The sequence below is a fragment of the Cajanus cajan genome, chromosome 9 (genome assembly GCF_000230855.2).
Source record: "Cajanus cajan strain Asha chromosome 9, NIPB_CcT2T_4, whole genome shotgun sequence".
Taxonomy (NCBI): Eukaryota; Viridiplantae; Streptophyta; class Magnoliopsida; order Fabales; family Fabaceae; genus Cajanus; species Cajanus cajan.
In genome coordinates, this window is record NC_138525.1 from 9,709,005 (window position 1) to 9,728,599 (window position 19,595).

General features: G+C 31.9%; 2 protein-coding genes across 3 annotated transcripts; one reads left to right on the forward strand and one right to left on the reverse strand.

The window, feature by feature from the left end:
* Window positions 1–7,468: 7,468 nt before the first annotated feature.
* Window positions 7,469–15,492, reverse strand: LOC109788284 (NAD(P)-binding Rossmann-fold superfamily protein). The gene is made up of 11 exons (XM_020346973.3): window positions 15,362–15,492; window positions 14,964–15,010; window positions 13,771–13,864; window positions 13,016–13,163; window positions 12,438–12,650; window positions 11,915–12,049; window positions 10,688–10,822; window positions 10,136–10,351; window positions 9,098–9,222; window positions 8,530–8,587; window positions 7,469–7,848 (listed from the first exon to the last, which is right to left on the reverse strand). Exons 1-11 carry the CDS (start codon window positions 15,454–15,456, stop codon window positions 7,738–7,740), a joined length of 1,377 nt encoding a protein of 458 aa, XP_020202562.1. The 5' UTR covers window positions 15,457–15,492; the 3' UTR covers window positions 7,469–7,737.
* A 204-nt stretch (window positions 15,493–15,696) lies between these two features.
* LOC109788283 (uncharacterized) lies at window positions 15,697–19,595 on the forward strand. 2 transcript variants are annotated; one of them, XM_020346971.3, is made up of 6 exons: window positions 15,697–15,835; window positions 16,545–16,638; window positions 16,862–17,078; window positions 17,923–18,068; window positions 18,150–18,305; window positions 18,444–19,595. In XM_020346971.3, the coding sequence occupies exons 1-6, from the start codon at window positions 15,723–15,725 to the stop codon at window positions 19,518–19,520; spliced, it is 1,803 nt and encodes a 600-aa protein (XP_020202560.1). In that variant the 5' UTR covers window positions 15,697–15,722; the 3' UTR covers window positions 19,521–19,595. The 2 variants fall into 2 exon arrangements, with proteins under 2 accessions (XP_020202560.1, XP_020202561.1); XM_020346972.3 differs by having other exon boundaries at window positions 18,150–18,281.

A 19,595-nucleotide genomic window follows, 5' to 3' on the forward strand; every position in this document is an offset into this window, starting at 1 on the left:
TTCGCCTTATATTTATATAGCCCAAACATGAATGGTAGGAAAGTGAATTATTATTATTATCATTAAAAAAATATATGTTATCTACCCTGCCTATTGAATCGCAATATAAACACTTTGAAATTAATACGATTTTTTGTCATTAATTAATTTTATTAAAGAAATATTATAAATTAAGAATATTTATAACATAATAAATAATATATGGGCATATTATATAAAAGTTTTTTTCATTTTTATTTAATAAAAGATGGTTTTATATATAAGAAGTTTATTTACTTTTAGAATGAAAAAAATTCTATGTCAACTCGAGCATGATTACATGAGGGATACCTTAAAAAAAATAGTGTATTCTAAAAAATGTATTACTAAGATTTTCCTTTGTTTTTTTTTTTTTTACATGTACTAAGATTTTTCATGTAATAGTTTACCTTATATTAAAAATGGCTTTTAAATGGCTGAAACTGACGGTGCGTAATCAACTCTATAATATTTTTTCTTTTACATCAAATATATTATCATGTATTGGTCTTTGTTCTTTTATTGAACAGTTGTTTTTTCTATAAAAGAAAGTGTATGAATGCAATTTCCCCTGTCGGAAAGAAACAATTGAAGGGCAAAAGTAGGAAGTGCAACCCCAAAGTGAGGACGCGTTTTCTTTGGTTGAGTGGGTGCATCTTATGATTCTTTAACAAAAAAAACAAGGCGAGTCTTGCTTCACATCCTATATGTGTGATGATACCCAATTAAATTTGGTCGAATTCATATTCTATTTCTCTTTCTCTCTAGCCACCCCTTTTGAATATGGACGGGGTGGTTGAGTTAATTGTCATTTGCCAATCGTAATGGACCTTTCTTTTCCGTTTGTGTGATTAGTATTTGTCATGCCTCCATGCCTACGATCGTTCTTTATTATCAATGAAATTCTGACGTGTGTATGCATGTAATCCACGATTGCCAACCAAATTATCAATTACTTGTATGTGTAATAATGATAGTGTAGAAAGTCCTACTAAAATTCAAAACTACGAGGAAAAAAAATATGAGAGATAGCGATGCCATCTAACTTAACTCATACATTACGAGTTGCTTTATTTCATTCTCTGGAAGATGCTATCTACTCATGACACTCGTTGTTTTATTCATTTCTTTATACATATTAAAAGTAATCGTGGTAACAGGATACTTTAGCATGCTCATTTTATAATTCTCTTATTTGGGCACCCATATTATATAACATTTTGAAAATTCAAGTTCTAAATTTGACTTATCCAGTCAAACTTTGTATCATTTAGCTAGTCTATACAATGGGTCCAAATGAAAGTAATGGGTTTATCTCACAAAATTTCACTTAGGTCCTTATTACCAAATCATTTCCATAGAAAGTATAGGAGGAGAATGTTTGATTGTTTTGTAGCCATTTCCATTGAAGTGAAATTAACTAGGGCATGGACATGTGGTGAAACCCATTGAAGTAAGATTTTGATATGAGTTGGAGGGCCATTGATTTGGGGCAGTGGGATGTTGCAGTCAACTACAGCTTGTCTCCAGCTTGCAAGTTAAAGTAGGCAGCAGCCAACACCACCAACCATTTCTGGCTTCTTATGTTGCTCATCATATAGTGTGCAAACCAAAATCAAAAAAAGGGCACAAAACTACTAATTAACCCCCCATACATAGTTTTTCTTTAATATTTCAAACTCGACACTCCAACAAACTTTGCTTCCTTACTACTTTTATTTTGTGGATAATGATATTAATCAAACTCTGCTGGTTCTTCTATACCTGCAAAAATATTGAAGTTGTTACTCTTTAATTAGGCGTCGAATTAATATTAAATGAATAATCAACAACTTGATACTTGTGAAAGTACAACTTCACCAAAAATGAATTTTTTTTTCTCCTCTAATTAGTCATTTAATCAGAGGAGTTTTTTAATTTAATATTTTAATTAATACTTAAATTTTCCAATTAAAATTAAGTATAACAAGATAATTAAAATATAATTCAACATAAAAATACTTTATTAATTAAACTAATTATGAATATTTTTCAAAATGTAAAATTCTAAAAATTATTTTTTAATTTATATTTTTATTAAATATTTTTACATTTACAGTTTTTATATTACACATATTTAAAAACCCAAATTACAATGGGTGTGATACAGGTTTTAAATATTATAATTATTTAAATTCAGTTAATTTCGATTTGAGTTAATTTTAATTTTAACATAGTGCATCAAAATAATAAACATAAAGGTCATTGTCTTAATTCAAATATTTTTTTTTAATTTCAAATTTTTTTATATATTTAATTTGATACAATATCTCTTATCTAATAAAATAAAATTTTCGTTTTCATAATCATTGAAGAATTTCATCATTAATTATATTCAACAAATACATATTTTACATGTTACTCAAATTTAAAATTGTCATAAAATGTTCTCAAAACTTGCTAGTTGATTCTAATAATACACGTCTAAAACATTTGCTCAATATTCTTTAGATACTAGCGAACACATACATCACTTGGCGGGAATTGTTTTAATTTAACTAGGAGTGTGAAATTTAAATCCATAAAATAAAAAATAAAAAAAGAAACTGTTTGTATTAAAAATATTATAAGAAAAGCTTTACCAATTTTAGGCATCTTACCTAACTCAAGAACGAATTAACTACATATATAGTGTATTATTGAGATAACGCTGTGTTTAAAAAAAAAACCATAAAGTTATTGGATTGTTTTTTAAATGCATATACTTTCACTTTAGTAATCAGTAGTCATGGCCAAACAAGGGGAGGATAAGCTAGTTGATTAATTAGAAATAACTTATTGATACCAAATTTACTTTTTAATTAGTAAAATATTAAATTACTTGCTGATGAATAAACATCAACGAAAGTTTTTGTCAACACAATTCAACCGTACTAATGGCCACTTAATTGGAACACACTCTTACTACTTAGCAATATATATGTTTTGACATGCAACCGTTTCATTGTTATAGAACCCATGATAAACTTCTGTTTTTTTTTTCCTTAAGAAAAAAACACCAAACAAAAAATGTCGTAATGATTAGAGAAGACAAAAGAAATTAATTAAAAAGGAGACAAATTCAAGGTAAAGAACGTGATAAAGTTAAATCCGTGTGATATAGTTCACGGATTGATAAGGATAAAGTGATAAACTAATCACGAGATATGAATACATATATATGTTAATCAGTGACATATAGTACATCTTTTTTACTTTATCTATATATCATATAAGAAAAAATTAGTAAACATGTTATTCATTTTGGTTTTTGAGATCTGTCTGCGAGTACAAGTTTCCTTCCTTTTGCTTATATGTGCATGGCACTCGTGCGTGCATTGATGCTTCAAGAAAAAGATATATCAGAGGGTTGGATTAAACAATTGCCCAATTACTTTATGGAAGTGTTTGGTTGGAAGACATTTTAAGTTTCCTAAAAGTTTTAAATTATAAATCTTAAATTAACATTTTTGATATGGAGTTTTTACCAAATATATATAGTAATATTAAGAATATTTTTTAATTAATCGTATGTTTTCCAAACAATCATTTTCAAGAGAGGAAGTAATATAAGATTCTTATATGAAGTTAAAAAAGGCAATTAATTTAGACATAATAAACAAATATTGTTTAACATTCTCTAAAATGTTTATTAATATTCAAGAAATATATAGTTTTCCTATGACTATTATATTTTCAACACTATATATCCAAGTGTCGAGATCATTACCATTTTTCCATTATCAATTGTTTAGCTTACTTTCGAGTGAATTAATTAATTGAATCAACATACCTATATTATTATAGAGAAATAATTCACGGGTGACACAAACCATTAGATTAATTATCAGGATTTATAACAGACAAGTATTGTGTCGTTAAATTTACAAACATTCTATCAGGAAATGGAATAATCAAAAGAGAACCAGATATATAAACTACGCACCTTTCACCTGCAATAGTAACCAATTATTGCTCTATATTTAAAGCAAGTGACTCATTTCACCCAAATCGTTACACCATACACCAAAATATTATTATAGTTTAAGTGTGTATAAATTGCCACTTAATGTTTGCTAAGTAGATATTTACACTCGTAATTATTATGAAAATATTTTATTTCGATTTTCATTTTTTATTAAGTAGTTGCTATATATTTCTACATTATTTTTTCTAATTAACTCCCCCGATCTCTTCTTTTAGGGTTAATTTTAACTTCTTATTCTTCTCTCTTTTCTATGAAAAGTTATTTGTTATTACATTTGTAACTTCTATTTTTATTTAAATTATTTTAAATTTAAAAAGATACTTATAGAAATACTAAAATCTAACTAAACACTTTTTTTTTTTTTACATATATTCATGAATAACTTTATTAATTAATATTCTTAAAAATATAATTTCTATAAATATAATATAGTAACTCGAAACAAATGATTCCTAAATATTTCACGTAGTCCGGCCATTCATTGTTAATCAACATCCTACTATGAAATTTGGGATTAGGAACAATAGGTTAAACAAGAAGAAGAAAAAAAGTTGGCCTAGCAATTATTGAGGAAGAAATATAAACATTTGATCTTGTTCATGTCGTCAACCATGCATGATTGACATAGGATAGGACTGGACCAACTATATATAATGTGGGCCAGGGTTGGAACTTGGACTTGAATTATTCAGTCATTCTCCTAAGTCCTAACTCTAATAAATGGGTAGGGAAAAAAAATCTACAAACACAAAGAATATTTCATCCCTCTGTCATGAAAGTCATGTAAATAATTTGGTATCCGTGTAAAGTCCCACTTGCTGTATTTTTTTTTTCTTTTTCTTTTTCTGTTAGAGCACAGTAATATGATTCAAATGTGCACCATTAACAGAAACTATTTCTTATCTAGTGATGTGGCCACAATTGAAATGTAAATGTTGTGGGTGGGATTATAATTCTTCTCCCTCTTATTTTTAAGTAGCATCTTTGGTGAGGTGGAACTAAAAATCCTCAACTTGTAGCAAACAAATAAAAAAAGAGAAAGGTTTTCTGAAAATTTTAAGGCTGTATTGGTGAAATTTATACAAGTTTTATTTGATATAACCTGTTAATTTTTATTTTATTTTTCTTGGTGAATATAAAACTATTAATCAAAGTTTTACAATCAGACATTTATAATAAATTCATTCAATTTTTCTTTCAACATAATTAATCTCAATTAGGATGGAGTAAATTTAATTCTGAAAAATTAATTTCAGCGATAATAATAGTTACAAATATTGTAAATAATATTTTAGAAGAATATATATATATTTTGGCGCAGGGTGAAAAGAGAAGCAATCTATGCATGTGAAATAGAATATAATCTTTTGATATGATTAATTCTTTTAATAGAGTATAATTCCTTTCGTTTACACTTCTTGCAAGATGTATAATTTTAAAATAAATCAAGACCTCCAATTATATAATACTTGCTGAAACTTATTTTTTCAAAATTAATATGTTTTATTTTTGTTTTAATATGTAAGATTCAAACAAAAAATCAAATTCAATTCCATGTTGTAAAATTTGTTCTTAAATCATCTTTTCATTAAAAGTGAGTTGATCTAATATGTACACAAAATAATCAATATAAAAATGGTCTAGTTAAATGTGATCCAATCATTAACATTTTTCCTATGTGTATGTATTAAAATCTTATATAATTTAGTCTTAAACACTTGATTCGTATTGTAGTTGTCATGGTCTACAAAGAAGCACAATCATTGTATAGTAGACCAGGCTTAGCCGGGATTCTAGCATAATTTTATTTTCCTGTCTTGTGCTTTTTATAATTTCTTTGGTGCAGCAAAATATGAGCCTGTTTGTTTCCACATCACACATAGTATTGATAGGACGTGGATAAACTTGAAGCTAAGGAGTCCTATTTCTACATCATTTTGATATTTTGGACGTGAATTTTCTATAAAAAAATAATAATTATTGATCCTGGATGCAGATTCAAATATGCACTAAATTATCTTTTAATTCAATTTCATTAAGATAACCTCATGTAGTTGGGGATAATAGTTTGATAATCCAACGCCAACCTACTTAATTTTATATATTGTAAAATATTTAAAGATAGGAAAGTTATGTCATTTCAAACTTGTCAGAGTCTTATCAAGAGACTTATAATACCTAAAATATAAGTGGTTTAATTAAAGTACTTTAATTTACCCTAGCCCCACAGAATGGATGTTGCTTGAATCATTCAAACTTGTTCCGCCGGCTATTCATGTTCCTTTTACGGTTGCCCCTCAGCATCCTTCAAATCTAATTGCACCATCCCCACAAAAAATGAATTTCAATAAAGGATGCATTTCGGATTTGTTCAAACTTCAAAGGATGCACCCCTCACCTCACACCTCTTTAATTGGTCACTTGGACTTGTTTCAAGTCTAAGAATTGTGGGAGTTGGCAAGCTAGTATGTCTAATTTCATCTTTATTCATATCATAAAAACATCATGTTAAAAGATTATAATAAGGATATATTTTACTTTTTGGTAAACTAAGGTATATTTTAACCAAAAATTACAAAATAATTCTCTAAATTATTGAGAATCATTTAAAGACTTCTCTCCACAAATATTTTTCTATACACTCTGTACCTTCCTGGTCAGAATCCGATCTGACCTCGCAATAGGTATTTTTCCGATTCCATGGCTAGTTAAGCCCCTACGCCTTACAGGCTTGGGACTGGAAGGCAAGTGTACCTTCCCGATCAGAATTTGATCCGACCCCTCTACATGGGTGCACTCGGTCAGAATCCGACCTGTCTGCTCTACAGGGGTAACTCGGCCAAAATCCGATCTGACCCTCCCACATAGATACTAATCCGATATCAGGGATAAAATCCCATCTTTAATGACAAAATATTTTCCAAATATTAACGGTTATGAAATCTCTGCACTCACAGGGCCCATGAGGCCCATAAACAAGAAAGTATAAGACCTAAAATCCTAGAGCTAAGCGGACAGATGACACTTTTGAATGCTCTGGCTGGGAGGCTGAATCTAGGAAAAAACCCTAGTCCATCCTTTGGCCGGAACACACTCTAATAAGGATTGAACACTAAGTCACGCTTAAGAGCAAAATTATCTATCAACTAAATGTGTTTGATAATCCATTTGCAACTCCAAAATGTAAAATATCGCTTTCCAAAACAACAAACCTAAAAAGAAAGAAATGAGGTGTTATTGACATTCTGTCCAACTGAACGAAATTTCAAACATATACTATAACACACTTTGTTGGTAATAAACATTAACTCCACTTAAAAGCTACTCTTACAATTAAATAATAGTTAATTATATAAAATTACATTATATTCCATCTTATTCAATTAAGACCTTTCGCCAGTGACATTTACGATCCTATCCTGCTGTTTCAGCTTGCTCATGATCTCCCATAACAGAGAACAAAATAAAACATAACTTTTACAACAGTAATTTGTTACACGCAATTGAATATAAATAAGAAAATGTAATAAGATTCCAAAAGGAAGAGACTCAAGAATTCCAAAATTGTTTAAAGAACAGTTACTTGGGGAATATAAACTTAATCATTGTTGGTAATGAAACATATTGAGCAAAATTTAATAAATTTTCTCTCCACAAAATTCAAGCAAAAAAGAGTAGCCTATTAGACATACAACTCTGCACCAAGGAAGGAGTCACAAACCAAAGTCAAGTTCAGCTCGTCTTAACACAGCAATCACTCTATTGTAAAATTCTGGCTCATTTTCCTTTATGTCATCCAATGTTTGGGATTCATGCTCATCCACCTGAGTAGACAAAATGAACTACATTAGCTTATAACTTAAAAGTATCTACTTAAATAGTTTGTAGCCGTTGATTACAGAAAAAATTTAAAACACTATCTATAAAGAATTATATTCATTGTGATGCTAGTGAATCAAAGGAAAGGAATTACAAAGATTCAATTACCATATCACAGTTAAATGTACATGAGTATGACTGAAAACACATGATTCAAGAAAATGATAAACCCTTCTGCTACCATTTTGCTTTTTTTTTTTTGTTTTGTTTTGTATAACAACCTTTGACAAGTTGACACCAATTGAAATTTTATAACAATATTATGCCACATATTACTGAATTTGATTAGTAATTAATAAAATTCCTAGAGAAGGAAATTAATATGACCAAGAGAGAACCCTTCAATCTGGTGAAATTGAAATAATTGGAAACATACAAATGCAATTTGTAAAGGTGAACTGTCATCTGTCATATTACAGGCAAAAGGCACAAGCAAAAGATGATGTTGATAAAACAAGGAAAGTCGTATTATACGGATGTTTGTTTTTGATGCATCCTGTGTGGTAGAATATGCCCTCTACTTTTCTATTTAACACTGTACATATACACAGAAAGTTTCATACCATGAATATAATTCTTGAAACAAAATAAAGCTTTCGAGCAATATGATGGAGTTACTAAATTACCTCTTTGAATTTCAAAAGAATCAAATTTGAAATAGATGCCGGTTTTGCGCAGTCCCACCTAAATAAAAAATAAGTGTTCAGAACAATTAGTGAAAAAATTCAAATGGAAAGAGAAAGATTGTTATATTGAGACATGCTAATATAGGTAATATCATTTCAGAAAAAATAGCACATGAAAGTAGTCAAATTACATATAAGTGCAAAAATATTACACCAAAAAGAAAAATCCAACTGCAATAGAATAGAACTGTAGTTTCTAAAACTTTTACTACTCATTTAAGCACAAATAATTTATATTTTTATATTATGAGAAAAGTAATATTTTGAAATGTAAAATTTCATTGGAGAAAAGAAAGGAAGAGGAAGCTTTATGAGCACTTTAATACAAGAAGAAATATGAGGAAAACCATTAATAAATCAAGGAGGCATACATATTTTAAACTGAACCCACAGTTATAGACACATTGGAAGGCACACATCTAAGGCTCAAAGAAAAAATGTAACCAAATGAAGTAGCTTAACAATGAAAAATAGCTAATCTGAAAACAGTCAAAAAGCCACCTCATACCTGACAAGCATTAATTCATTAACTGATCGCCACATTCCTCGCCCAACATCTTTCACATGCTGTTCTCTAGCACTTCTTCCATGCCATAATTCTTTAACAATGTACATCACTTCTTCAACATCTACCTACAAACAGAAAAAGAAAATTATAAGTAAAAGAAGATTCAATCTCAATTTTTTTTATTTGTCAAGTGACAACCATATATACATGTCAACACTACAAAAAAATTCACATGAAATTCAATCTGCACTTTATAAAAAGAGGCCACCTTGGAGCTTCTTTTGGCCATGCCTTTGAGTGGTCCATTCATCATACTGATCATGTAATATGCAAGGATAAGTTTAAGCCAATTGAAATTTTCCACACTGCTTTATCACTCTAAACGCACTTTACCCGTGCAAATATCTTGCCATTTAATGACTTTTCACAATGTTCCCCCACCCCCATGATGCATGGATATGGCCGTGGGAGTTGGACATGACATTGATAATTTGGTACGGCAGGAAACATGGTTTTGTTAAAAAAATTAGGATATGAATATGATAGGATACGACAATCTATATGTGCGTAATTTCAAAAACATAAAAGAAAAATGAAATCAGAACACGGCCTATTAGATTGAATAATACAGTTTTTAGTTTAGTTATATGCAAATCTAAACCCAGTGCCAGAGATATTTTAATGTATCTGTGTTTCTTAATTCTCACAATTATAAGAAGCAAGTATGCAGTAGGCTTTTGACAGAAAAATTACTCTGAAAGTAGTCGGCGTCTCCTATAATGACTTTTGATGATTGATTGGGTGGAAATTGATCTCTGATTACTTTTCTTTTGTCAAAATATTACCACTAATTGTTAATTAATCATCAAATTTGAAATTTGAAAAGAGGGTTAACATTGCGAAAAGTGACATTAAATTAGAAGGAATTTGTTTGATTGTATAATTTATGGGGTAATGTCCAATTTAGTGAATAGAGATGGCATAATGCAACTAATCCTAAATTTTTAAAGGTGGATAAGAATGGCAAAAACTTCATACCTGCACTTCCATAGATGTTCCATACAATGACTCCTCATGCTCGATAAGGCGTTGATGAAGAGTATGGTAATGATCCGTGTCAAAGTTTACTACAGGTTCTGTTTGAACATGCACTCCTGCTAACTCTGTCACAACATAGGATGCCATGAATTGTCCGAATATTGCGGGGATGGTGCCTAGCACAGGTATGATACGGACTCTAAAACCTGGTACTATCTGCCAAGAGGACCAAAAAGTCAGAACGTGTAGCCAGCACCACTAAAAGTCGTGATAATTAAGGAGCAATGGTTTGACAAGAAAGAAAAAAAATGAAGACTTGATGTTTATGATAATTAAACATATATATATATAGGTAAATGTCTAAATGACACTGTTTATTGCAAGGTCCCACTTAGCATCTTAGTAAAACAAGTATGAAAGAACCCACAGGGAAGAACTGACGATGACAACAAAAAACAAAAAAAAAATCTCTATTTCTATATTACTGAATGATCACAAAGTAGATAGTGGTACAATTACTGGGTTATTAAACTAATGAAACCAATGACTCACCTGGTAATCTGAAGGGTTTTCCTCTTCACCACTTGGACCCTTAAATGGAAGCAGCTTAGCTTTGGGTTTTTCTAAAGAAAACACAACAGGGATACCACCTTCAATGCCATAATTTTTCCTCAAACGATGTCTTACCTACATAGGTATGAATCGTATGATTGCAGTAAGAGTAATGTAACTAATATTAGTAACAAGAAATTGAGAACAAAGAAAGTCATAGTTGAAATGTTTAGTGAAAAATTGATAAAATTTAAGGGTTTATTGGGTCTGAAATTAGGATTTGAAGAGGGGAAATGGAGATTTATGCTATTAGGGTAATTGAACAAAAACAGGTTTAAAAAAATGAAATAGTTTTGAAGTTTTAGAATTCATAAATATAGTGAAAATTTGATAAAATTTAAGGGATTTTATTGGGTGTGAAATTAGGATTTGAAGAGGGGGAAATGGAAAAAATTTTCTATTTTGGATAAAATTTGATTTTTGATTAGCACGTCTTGAACAAAAATAGGTTTTAAAAAAATTAATTGACTCAATTTTTGAAGATTTGAAGTAGAAAATGAGAAATTTTGGGTTTTAAGTAGAACAAAATCGATGACAAGAGTAAATTTACTTAAATTTAAAATAATGGAATTTAATTGGCTTGAAAATAAATTAGGGGGCCAAAATCACAGAGTCCAAATTAAAGTGGTCAAAAGTGTAATTTTGAACTTTTTTTTTCACCAACAATAATTTATTAAATAGTGATAAAAGGCAAAGATTGAACTTCTACACAACTTTTCTTATAAAAGGAAGAAATATAAAAGAATCCAGCAACATGATATAAGTTTAACATGTGTAAGTAAAAGTGATTTACACTTGAAATAATAGATGAAAGTAATAACTATCCAGATAATGCATGCCAGCTAGTAAAGTAGAAGATCATCAGGACAGATAAAGTATTCTTTAAAGTAACCGAGAAGCTAGAAACTGGTCATTTAAAAATTATATTAGTCATTGGTGCACACAAGTGCACCTTTGTATAAGCATTTGCAATTAAGTCTGTAAATTGTAATTAGCACATGGTATGGAAAAGCAATACATTAGTTTAGCATTGGGATAATTAGGATATTAGGATGTACATCCACAGGAGGGTATGAGAATTTGTGTTTCACTGCCATAACAATTAATATATATGGTTTAAGCTATAGAAAATGCGATTAAAAAAAGAGGCATACAAAGGAACATTACAGATCGAGATAATGGATCATTAGTTGACTCTCTTAGATCAGCAATGCGTATTCTTGTTGGATCAGCTCTGGCACCAGCCCCTGTGGCAGATAGAACCTTCAAACCCCTACGTACACATGCAGCAAGAAGTGCCACCTATAACATATGACAAACCATGCTTTGACAGCTCAAGCTCATGATAACCAGATATTTGAATATGGATGGAATGATTGTTAATGGTAAAGAGCATAGGAGAACAGTTTTTTTTATCATGTTTTCCAAGGCGATATGTACCAATATAAACTATCCAGCAGACCACTTACATATATGAATCCCAAGATTTTGCATTTTTGCAACTTAGAAGCTAAAGAATTGAAAGAAAGAGAAGTAAAAGACTATGAATATAAAAGAACCATTAGTGTCAGATCAGAAAAGCACTCACAACAGGGAACTGGGGAATGTCTGTGTGATATGATAGAAAGGCAACATGAATGTAAAACACTACAACAATATAGTAAACTACGGAGTAATCTTTAGAGGATACCTTTGTATCAATGTTATCAATACAATCCAAAACAAAGTCAGGGTGGCCTGAGAGAATTTCTTCTTCGGTGGATGAATCATATAGTAGCACTTTGGCATCTATTTGGCACTCTGGAAAGATAGATAAGAAATGCTCCTTAAGGCACTGAGCTTTCGGGATGCCAACATCTGCTCTTGTCGCAACAGCATGTCGATTTAGTGATGAAAGAGAAACCTTCTCATTTAACAAATAAATAAGTACAGATATAGTGTGCAAGGCAAAGGCCTATAAAAATTCTAGAGCTGGGCAAATATGACACTAAAAGATACAACTACTTCATTTTATATGATTAGAATAACTACTAACATACTATTCATGATAACTAAAAAAAAAGGGAACCAAGTAACATAATCTGTTCCCCAATGAAAACTCCAGCTTCTTAAACTATAATAGTTGATGAATTCGCATTTTTTTTAATAGATATAACATTTTCCTTTCACAATGTAAACAGGTGAAATTTTCCTGTTTGTTGGTGGCAACAAAATCTTCTACCATGGCAATTAAACATTATCAAGGAGAGAATCGGTCTGAGAAAAAACCTGGTCAAAATCTACAAGAAGAAGCTTGCCAATCCCTGACCTCAAGAGCATAGTAGCAGCATGACTACCAACACCTCCAAGACCAATGACCACTACATATGATGCAGTCACTTTCTGCTGAGACTCAGAGCCAAAAAACTGAATATTCCTAGTTACAGCATCGACATTCCACCCAAAACCAGTTTGATTAATAGATATCCAAGAAAATATAAATATATCAAGAAAGTGCCATTCATATACACCCACTGTAGATAAGAAAACTTCTCCCTACCCTGACTAACAAAAATACAAAACCCAACATGTTTTGGTTTCTCTTCTCTCAGCTCACTCACATCAAGCTATGATCAATGGGTCCTCAAGGAAAAAAAAGTTGTCTTCTAAAATCGAATCAGTGTAATAACAATTCATTGTATATCCATGATGGTGGAGTCATGGGACAACATGTAAAGGATTAAGGATGAACATGTATTGCTATGCAACATGCCATATCCAATCTAAATTAAACATCAAGACACAGTAACTGTAAAAATTAGCGCCAAGCATAAAGGCCAATTATTTTGGCAATTGATGCATGCACTAAAACTGTTCCTAGACATAAAAGAGCTCATAATCTACTTGGAATAAGATTGCAAGTGCTTAGAGAATGTTTTACTTTCACCAATTAAGTCAACAATGTTAAACAGAGTTGAAATTAGAAGAATTCAGAAATAACTTTCAGAGAAAATGCTAAATTAATTGGTAACAACTTGCAATACCTTGTCAGCTGTTCTGAAACAATTTCATCTTTTAGAAGATCTTCGTTAACCACCCTATCATTCTTCTTTCCAACAATAGTGCATCCCTCAACACCTGTATGAGACACAAAGTCCAACACTTGTAACGACGCACAGAACAGCAATCTTATTAAAACGTTTATAATTGACGACACATTGATATTCGTCTTTAACACATGAATGATTCTGCAGCGAAAGAGTAGGATATGAGCCATAAGCCTATAACAGATAGCAAACATTATGCATTCAACCTCTGATGACATTCATAAACTAACTATTACAAGAAATACCTGCTCTACAAGCCCTAAAGTTTAAGAAACTATTTTATGTATGCAGGGTTTTTTTTTTTTTTTTTCCATTTGGTAATTATATCACTAACACATGGAAAAGAACACATCAGAAGGGTTCACTATATCACATATTCAGATTTAGCCTGTAATACTGAACCCTTGGAATACAAATATTAACATTTACAAAACGACAACATATATGTTCTATTTTGATTAGAAATGAAATAGAGAGGAGAGAATAAGAAGGAAAGAAATAGGTATGATAGAAGTAAAGGGGAAAAACATAGTATAAAAATATGTTGTTTGGATGGATAGAAATAAGGAAATAAATGGAAAAGTTTCTCTTGTTTAGATGAGTGAAAATGTAGGTGGAAATAAACAAACAAATTGAATATAAAAAAAACTGTTTGTATTAATTAAAAAAATTCTTTTTATGATATTATTTTTTCTTAATATAAAATATTTCTTATTTTAATCTTATATAAAAACATTTAATTAAAAGGTGAAAAAAAAAAATGCAACTCACATTTACCAAAAAACACTTCTTCCCTGCTATTTTTCCTCTCAATTCTCAAACAAACAATGAAATTTGGTATTTCCATTCTATGTTCCTATCTATCCATTCCCTTCCCCTTTATTTACTCTCAAACAAATATACAGTTAGAAATTAAGCATTGACAGATGGTGACTAATTGCAAATTCAACTCACCAATATTGATGATTGATGAGTATGTGAGTGAATGTACAATTTTTATAACAAAGATCTTCATTTTAGGCAAAGATGAAGGGCATCATTCAAAAGCAGGAATACATTAAAAAAAATGTAGACAAGTTGGCTACAGCTATTCATTTCACAGCTAAATTCCATATTTTCAGGACACTTACCATTGAAGTCGGTTTTAACATTCTTACTGCACTGCCGTACACCTCTTCTGCAAACATCACAGCAAACATTCAGTACCATCAAAAGTAAAATAAAAACTTCAAAGACCAAAACAAAAAACAAGAAATCCACTCAAAACCGCATAAAATCAAAATATCCCGTTGCTCAACGCCCCAAAAGTTGAACAACTTGATCCAACCAACCCATCACGTTCTAGAGACTCAATTAACGCAAAGTTTCAATTTTCAAGTATTAACACCAGCCCTTCTTTTGGGGGTTCCAACAAGCAAAGTACCAGTTCAGTGTCATTGCATATATACATACCACAAATCAAAAAACAGTTCATTAGTTCAAGGAGAGAACATGAGAATAGAAGGGAAAAGAAGAAGAAGTCAAATACTTTTGAGATTGAAGAAGCCTTAGAAGAAAGAAGGTAGAGACAGAACCCAAAAGAGCACCTCCTCCCAACAATGCCAAATATTTCCCTTTTTCCATTTTCACGGCCAAAAAAACAACCCCCACAAACACAACACAACTGTTTTTCAAGGTTTGTTTTCGGGTCTTAGTAACCGAGTCGGGTCGGGTTAAATTACCCGATTCAATTCGCGGACCCTGGACTACTTTTTCGAAGTAAAATGAGAATACACACGCAATTTGAAAGATAAATAAAATAGTAAAAGTTAAGAATTGAAGATTTTTGAGGGTGTCGAGGGTTCAGCTTGAAGACTGTTGGTGTTTTCAGCCCTTTTCCCTAACGCTACATGAAGAAGAACGGAGACATGGATACTACTGTCAAGAAAAAGGCATTGCCTACGTCTCGTGCTAGCTTGAGTCCCCAGAGGAAAGACAAATGCATAGTGTTTCCCCTTGTGAGGTTCGTACTTTGGTGCACTTCTTCGTGCATTTAACTCTTACTTCAATTTTCCATTTTTCTTTTCACAATTTTGCCTATGGAAGTGTTTATTTGTTACCATTTACTTTCTTTTTTTCCTTACAAAAAAGTAACACACCCATCATGATTTTTTTTTTGTTTTACCTTTTTTGTTCTTCGCATGAGAATGACACAATAGTCCTTAAACACCTTCTGCTTAGGCATTGAGTTGTGCTCATTTATTGATTTGATTAATTTTCTGGTAATGTATGTGTTGGGAACTATGTTTGAGTCTGCAACGATGTGTACATTTGATTATAGCTACTCATGTACTTGTCAAGACATGCCTCAACATAAAACTATGCTTCCTCAATACGTGTTTCATTTTGTCTATTGTAACCCTGTTTGGATAATCTTTTCCATAAGCACTTAGAGAAGAAAACGAGAATGTAGTAAGTTTCTTCGTAAGCTAAAATCAAGTTATACACCTTAACTTTTGGAGGACTTAAAATGAAAAGAGTTTCTGTATAATTTAAGTGCATAATTTGATTTTAGTTTGTGCGAGATGCTTAATTGATTTTACTTTCTTATTTTATTCTTCTATACTATAAGTGCTTGTGAGGAACAGCGGAAGTTTATCCAATGCCTATCTTATTTGCTTAATATTATACTCAATATGATTTTGACTGTTCCTATCTGCATGTGCATACAGGTACAATGAATTACGTCAGCCTGTTTGTCAGGTTTGTAATGTGGTTATGGTGGAGGCTATACGTGCACACCTAACTTCTCCTGAGCATATCCAGGTAATGATATTTACAATCTTGTTCGGGTCATGCTTGCATATTTTAACACCTCTCAATACCAATGGTATTCTCAAAACTCTTGGTTTATGTTTAGATTCATGAATTTTTGGGGATGGGGAGTACCTTGTTTTATAATTTGTTTTCCTTTGTGTCTGTTTCGTGGCCTCCATTACCCCAACCCCACCCAGAAAGAGCTTACCTTATGGAATGAGTTTTTGGGCAGATAATGGAAAATTTGAAGGCTAACACTGCAAGATCAACTGTGCTTAACAATGCAAAGCATGTTAATGGCACCAACTTGCCCAAGGCAAATCCAGAACAACCTCAAGTCACAGAAGGTCAACTGCCTGAATGTCCACAAGATGTGCCTAAACATCAGTCACCAGCAATGCTTCCACGAGATTTTTGTGATGACAGTGGTAAAATAAGAACAAGATCTGGTAAGAATTTGGTTTAGAACATGAAGCTATATGTGTTTGTAATCTCGTACTTTAAATTCAGAGTTGCATGCAACAGGCATTGATAGTGATATTTTTTCATCCGTACATATTCTGTGTGGAGATATATAATATCTAGCTTGTTCATTTACACAATTACTGGTATAATTCCTTTTTTTTTTCTTGTAACTTCCGCTTCTTTTGTAACTTAAATGATAGGGAATTTTCTAAGGACTCTTTTTTGGGGTTTTGCAATGTTCATTGGCCTTCTTTATTTGGAGTTGGTGTCTTGATCTTTCTGTGGTGTTTCCTTTCTTTCTGAAGATTCTTTTTGTGGGTCTTGTTGGCAATGTTCATTGGTCTTTTTTATTCAGAAAAAAGGGTCCCTTGACCCTTCTGTGGTGTTTTCTTGCAAATCCTTTTTTCAATTTCTAATGCATTTGTTATCTAGAAGTGCTTTCCTTATTCAAATCCCCTTGTGTAAATCCAATGCTCTCTCTAAGGTATAAACTTTTATATGCTGTGGTACTTAACTATTTTAATCAGAAACAGTACTTCTCTTGCATCGTGACCTTGGTCTCAGCCATGGCTTAAATACAAAGAATTAGAAAAACCTTATCCAAAGTTTCTAGTCCTACCTAATACTCCCTTCACCAAGGTAGATGTTTACAGTACCCAAAGAATTGAATAACTTTTACAGAACACTACCTTAATAAGTTTTTTGGCATTCTTCATAAACTATCCAAATGCTGAAACCTTTTCCCTTTGGTACATCCAATATAATTCATTCATTTCATTCCAACATTTTTATCATATATTTAACCAAAGTGATTTATTTTTTTTCTAGTTTCAAAAGTAACTGAAGAGATGGGTCTTCCTAAAGGACCAGAGCACTGGGAATCCATCGACTCCACAAGAATGAAATCCAAAGATTTTCCTTCCACAGGTGAAGTTTTGGGATCTTCAAAACGAGGAAGACCACGAAAAACAAAGGTAACTCCCATCTGAATTGTTTGAATTACTTAAAACTCACTGCATTGCCTTTTGCTGAATTTCATTTCTTCATCCTCACAGCCTACCAAGTTCATAAGCAACCAAACATCCAATCCCTCATCAACACCCCGAAGATCTAAAAGAATAAAACATGTGGCGGATAAAACTGCCAAAAATATGCCTGAGGTATCTTCATCTGAGGATGTAATGAAGGTAAAATTAATAACATTACTAAAGGTAAAATTATTTACATCATTACATGTCGAGTACCCTTACTACTTGGTAAAATTATTTACATCATTACATGTCGAGTACCCTTACTACTTGATCAATTTAACATTTCTTCCAATTTAACATTTCTTCCAATCATAACAGGAGCGTGCTGCAGAAAATTCACAAGTAGATGGCAAAGAAGTCTCTTCAGATATTGACTTTTTAGTAATCTACAAAAGAAAAAGACTACCTCGAAAGAGGGCTTCAGTATCTCCCCCTCATCAAGATCCTCCTGCAGCTGCTCCAGCCAATGTTGATACTCCTCTTGTTGAATATACAAATACTGCTGAGCAAGTATTGAGTAAAAGCCTTGTCGAAGAGGCCAAGAAGGTGAACCCTGCTCCAGACAATTCTCAAGAACAGGTTGTTTACAGCAAGGATCAAGAATCCCCAGATCAAGTTGACCCAAAGACTGATGAAGTCTCTAATGTAAACACCCCACTTGATGTAGAAGCCATTAACAAGATGATCGAAGATGACCCTTTGAGTGCTATTGAAAATATTCTGACAGGAAAGATTTCCATTTCTTCCAAGACTCCTCAATCTACTTCTCGGTTAGAACGACCAAAAGGTCAAAGCACCTCTGCAGATGTTCTGGCAAAAGAGCTAAAATACTTAATCCAGACCTTTAGCTTAGGTGATTTTATTACAGACTATGAACAAATGTCAAAGGTCCTACTTATTCTTGAAGAGTTGCAGAAGAATGAGAAGTCTCTTTCTCTTGCCCAGCAAGCATTTATAAAGGCCTTCAGACTCTTCATCAAGAAAGCTGTTACCCACCGCAAAGAATGCTATATAGCTGGAGTGAAGAAAGTCGAGTTGAACAGAGCTAAAGAAGATATCCTTCTCAAACTCCAAGAAACTAAAAATACACAGGAACAAATCACTACGTCTATTTTTAATGCCAACAACAGGGTCATTGAAATATCTTCTTGTATTGAACAACTTGAAGAACAATTATCCAAACTGAAGGAGGAGAGGGAGACCTTTCAGTTGGCTATTAATGAAGGCGAGAAACAAAGGGAGACATTAAAGAATGATAGCATCGTATGGGCTCATCAAGCTAAAGACCTGGTTTTTGATCTCGCAGAGATTGAGGCCAAAGTAAAAATTCTTGGAGAGCAACATGAAGCAGACAAAGATGCATATGTCCAATTTAGAGCATCCTTTCCTTTTTAATTTCCGATTGAACAATTGGTAGTTGTAATTACACTCGTATGTTTAACTGGTGTATGGTTAGTTTATGTTCCTTCA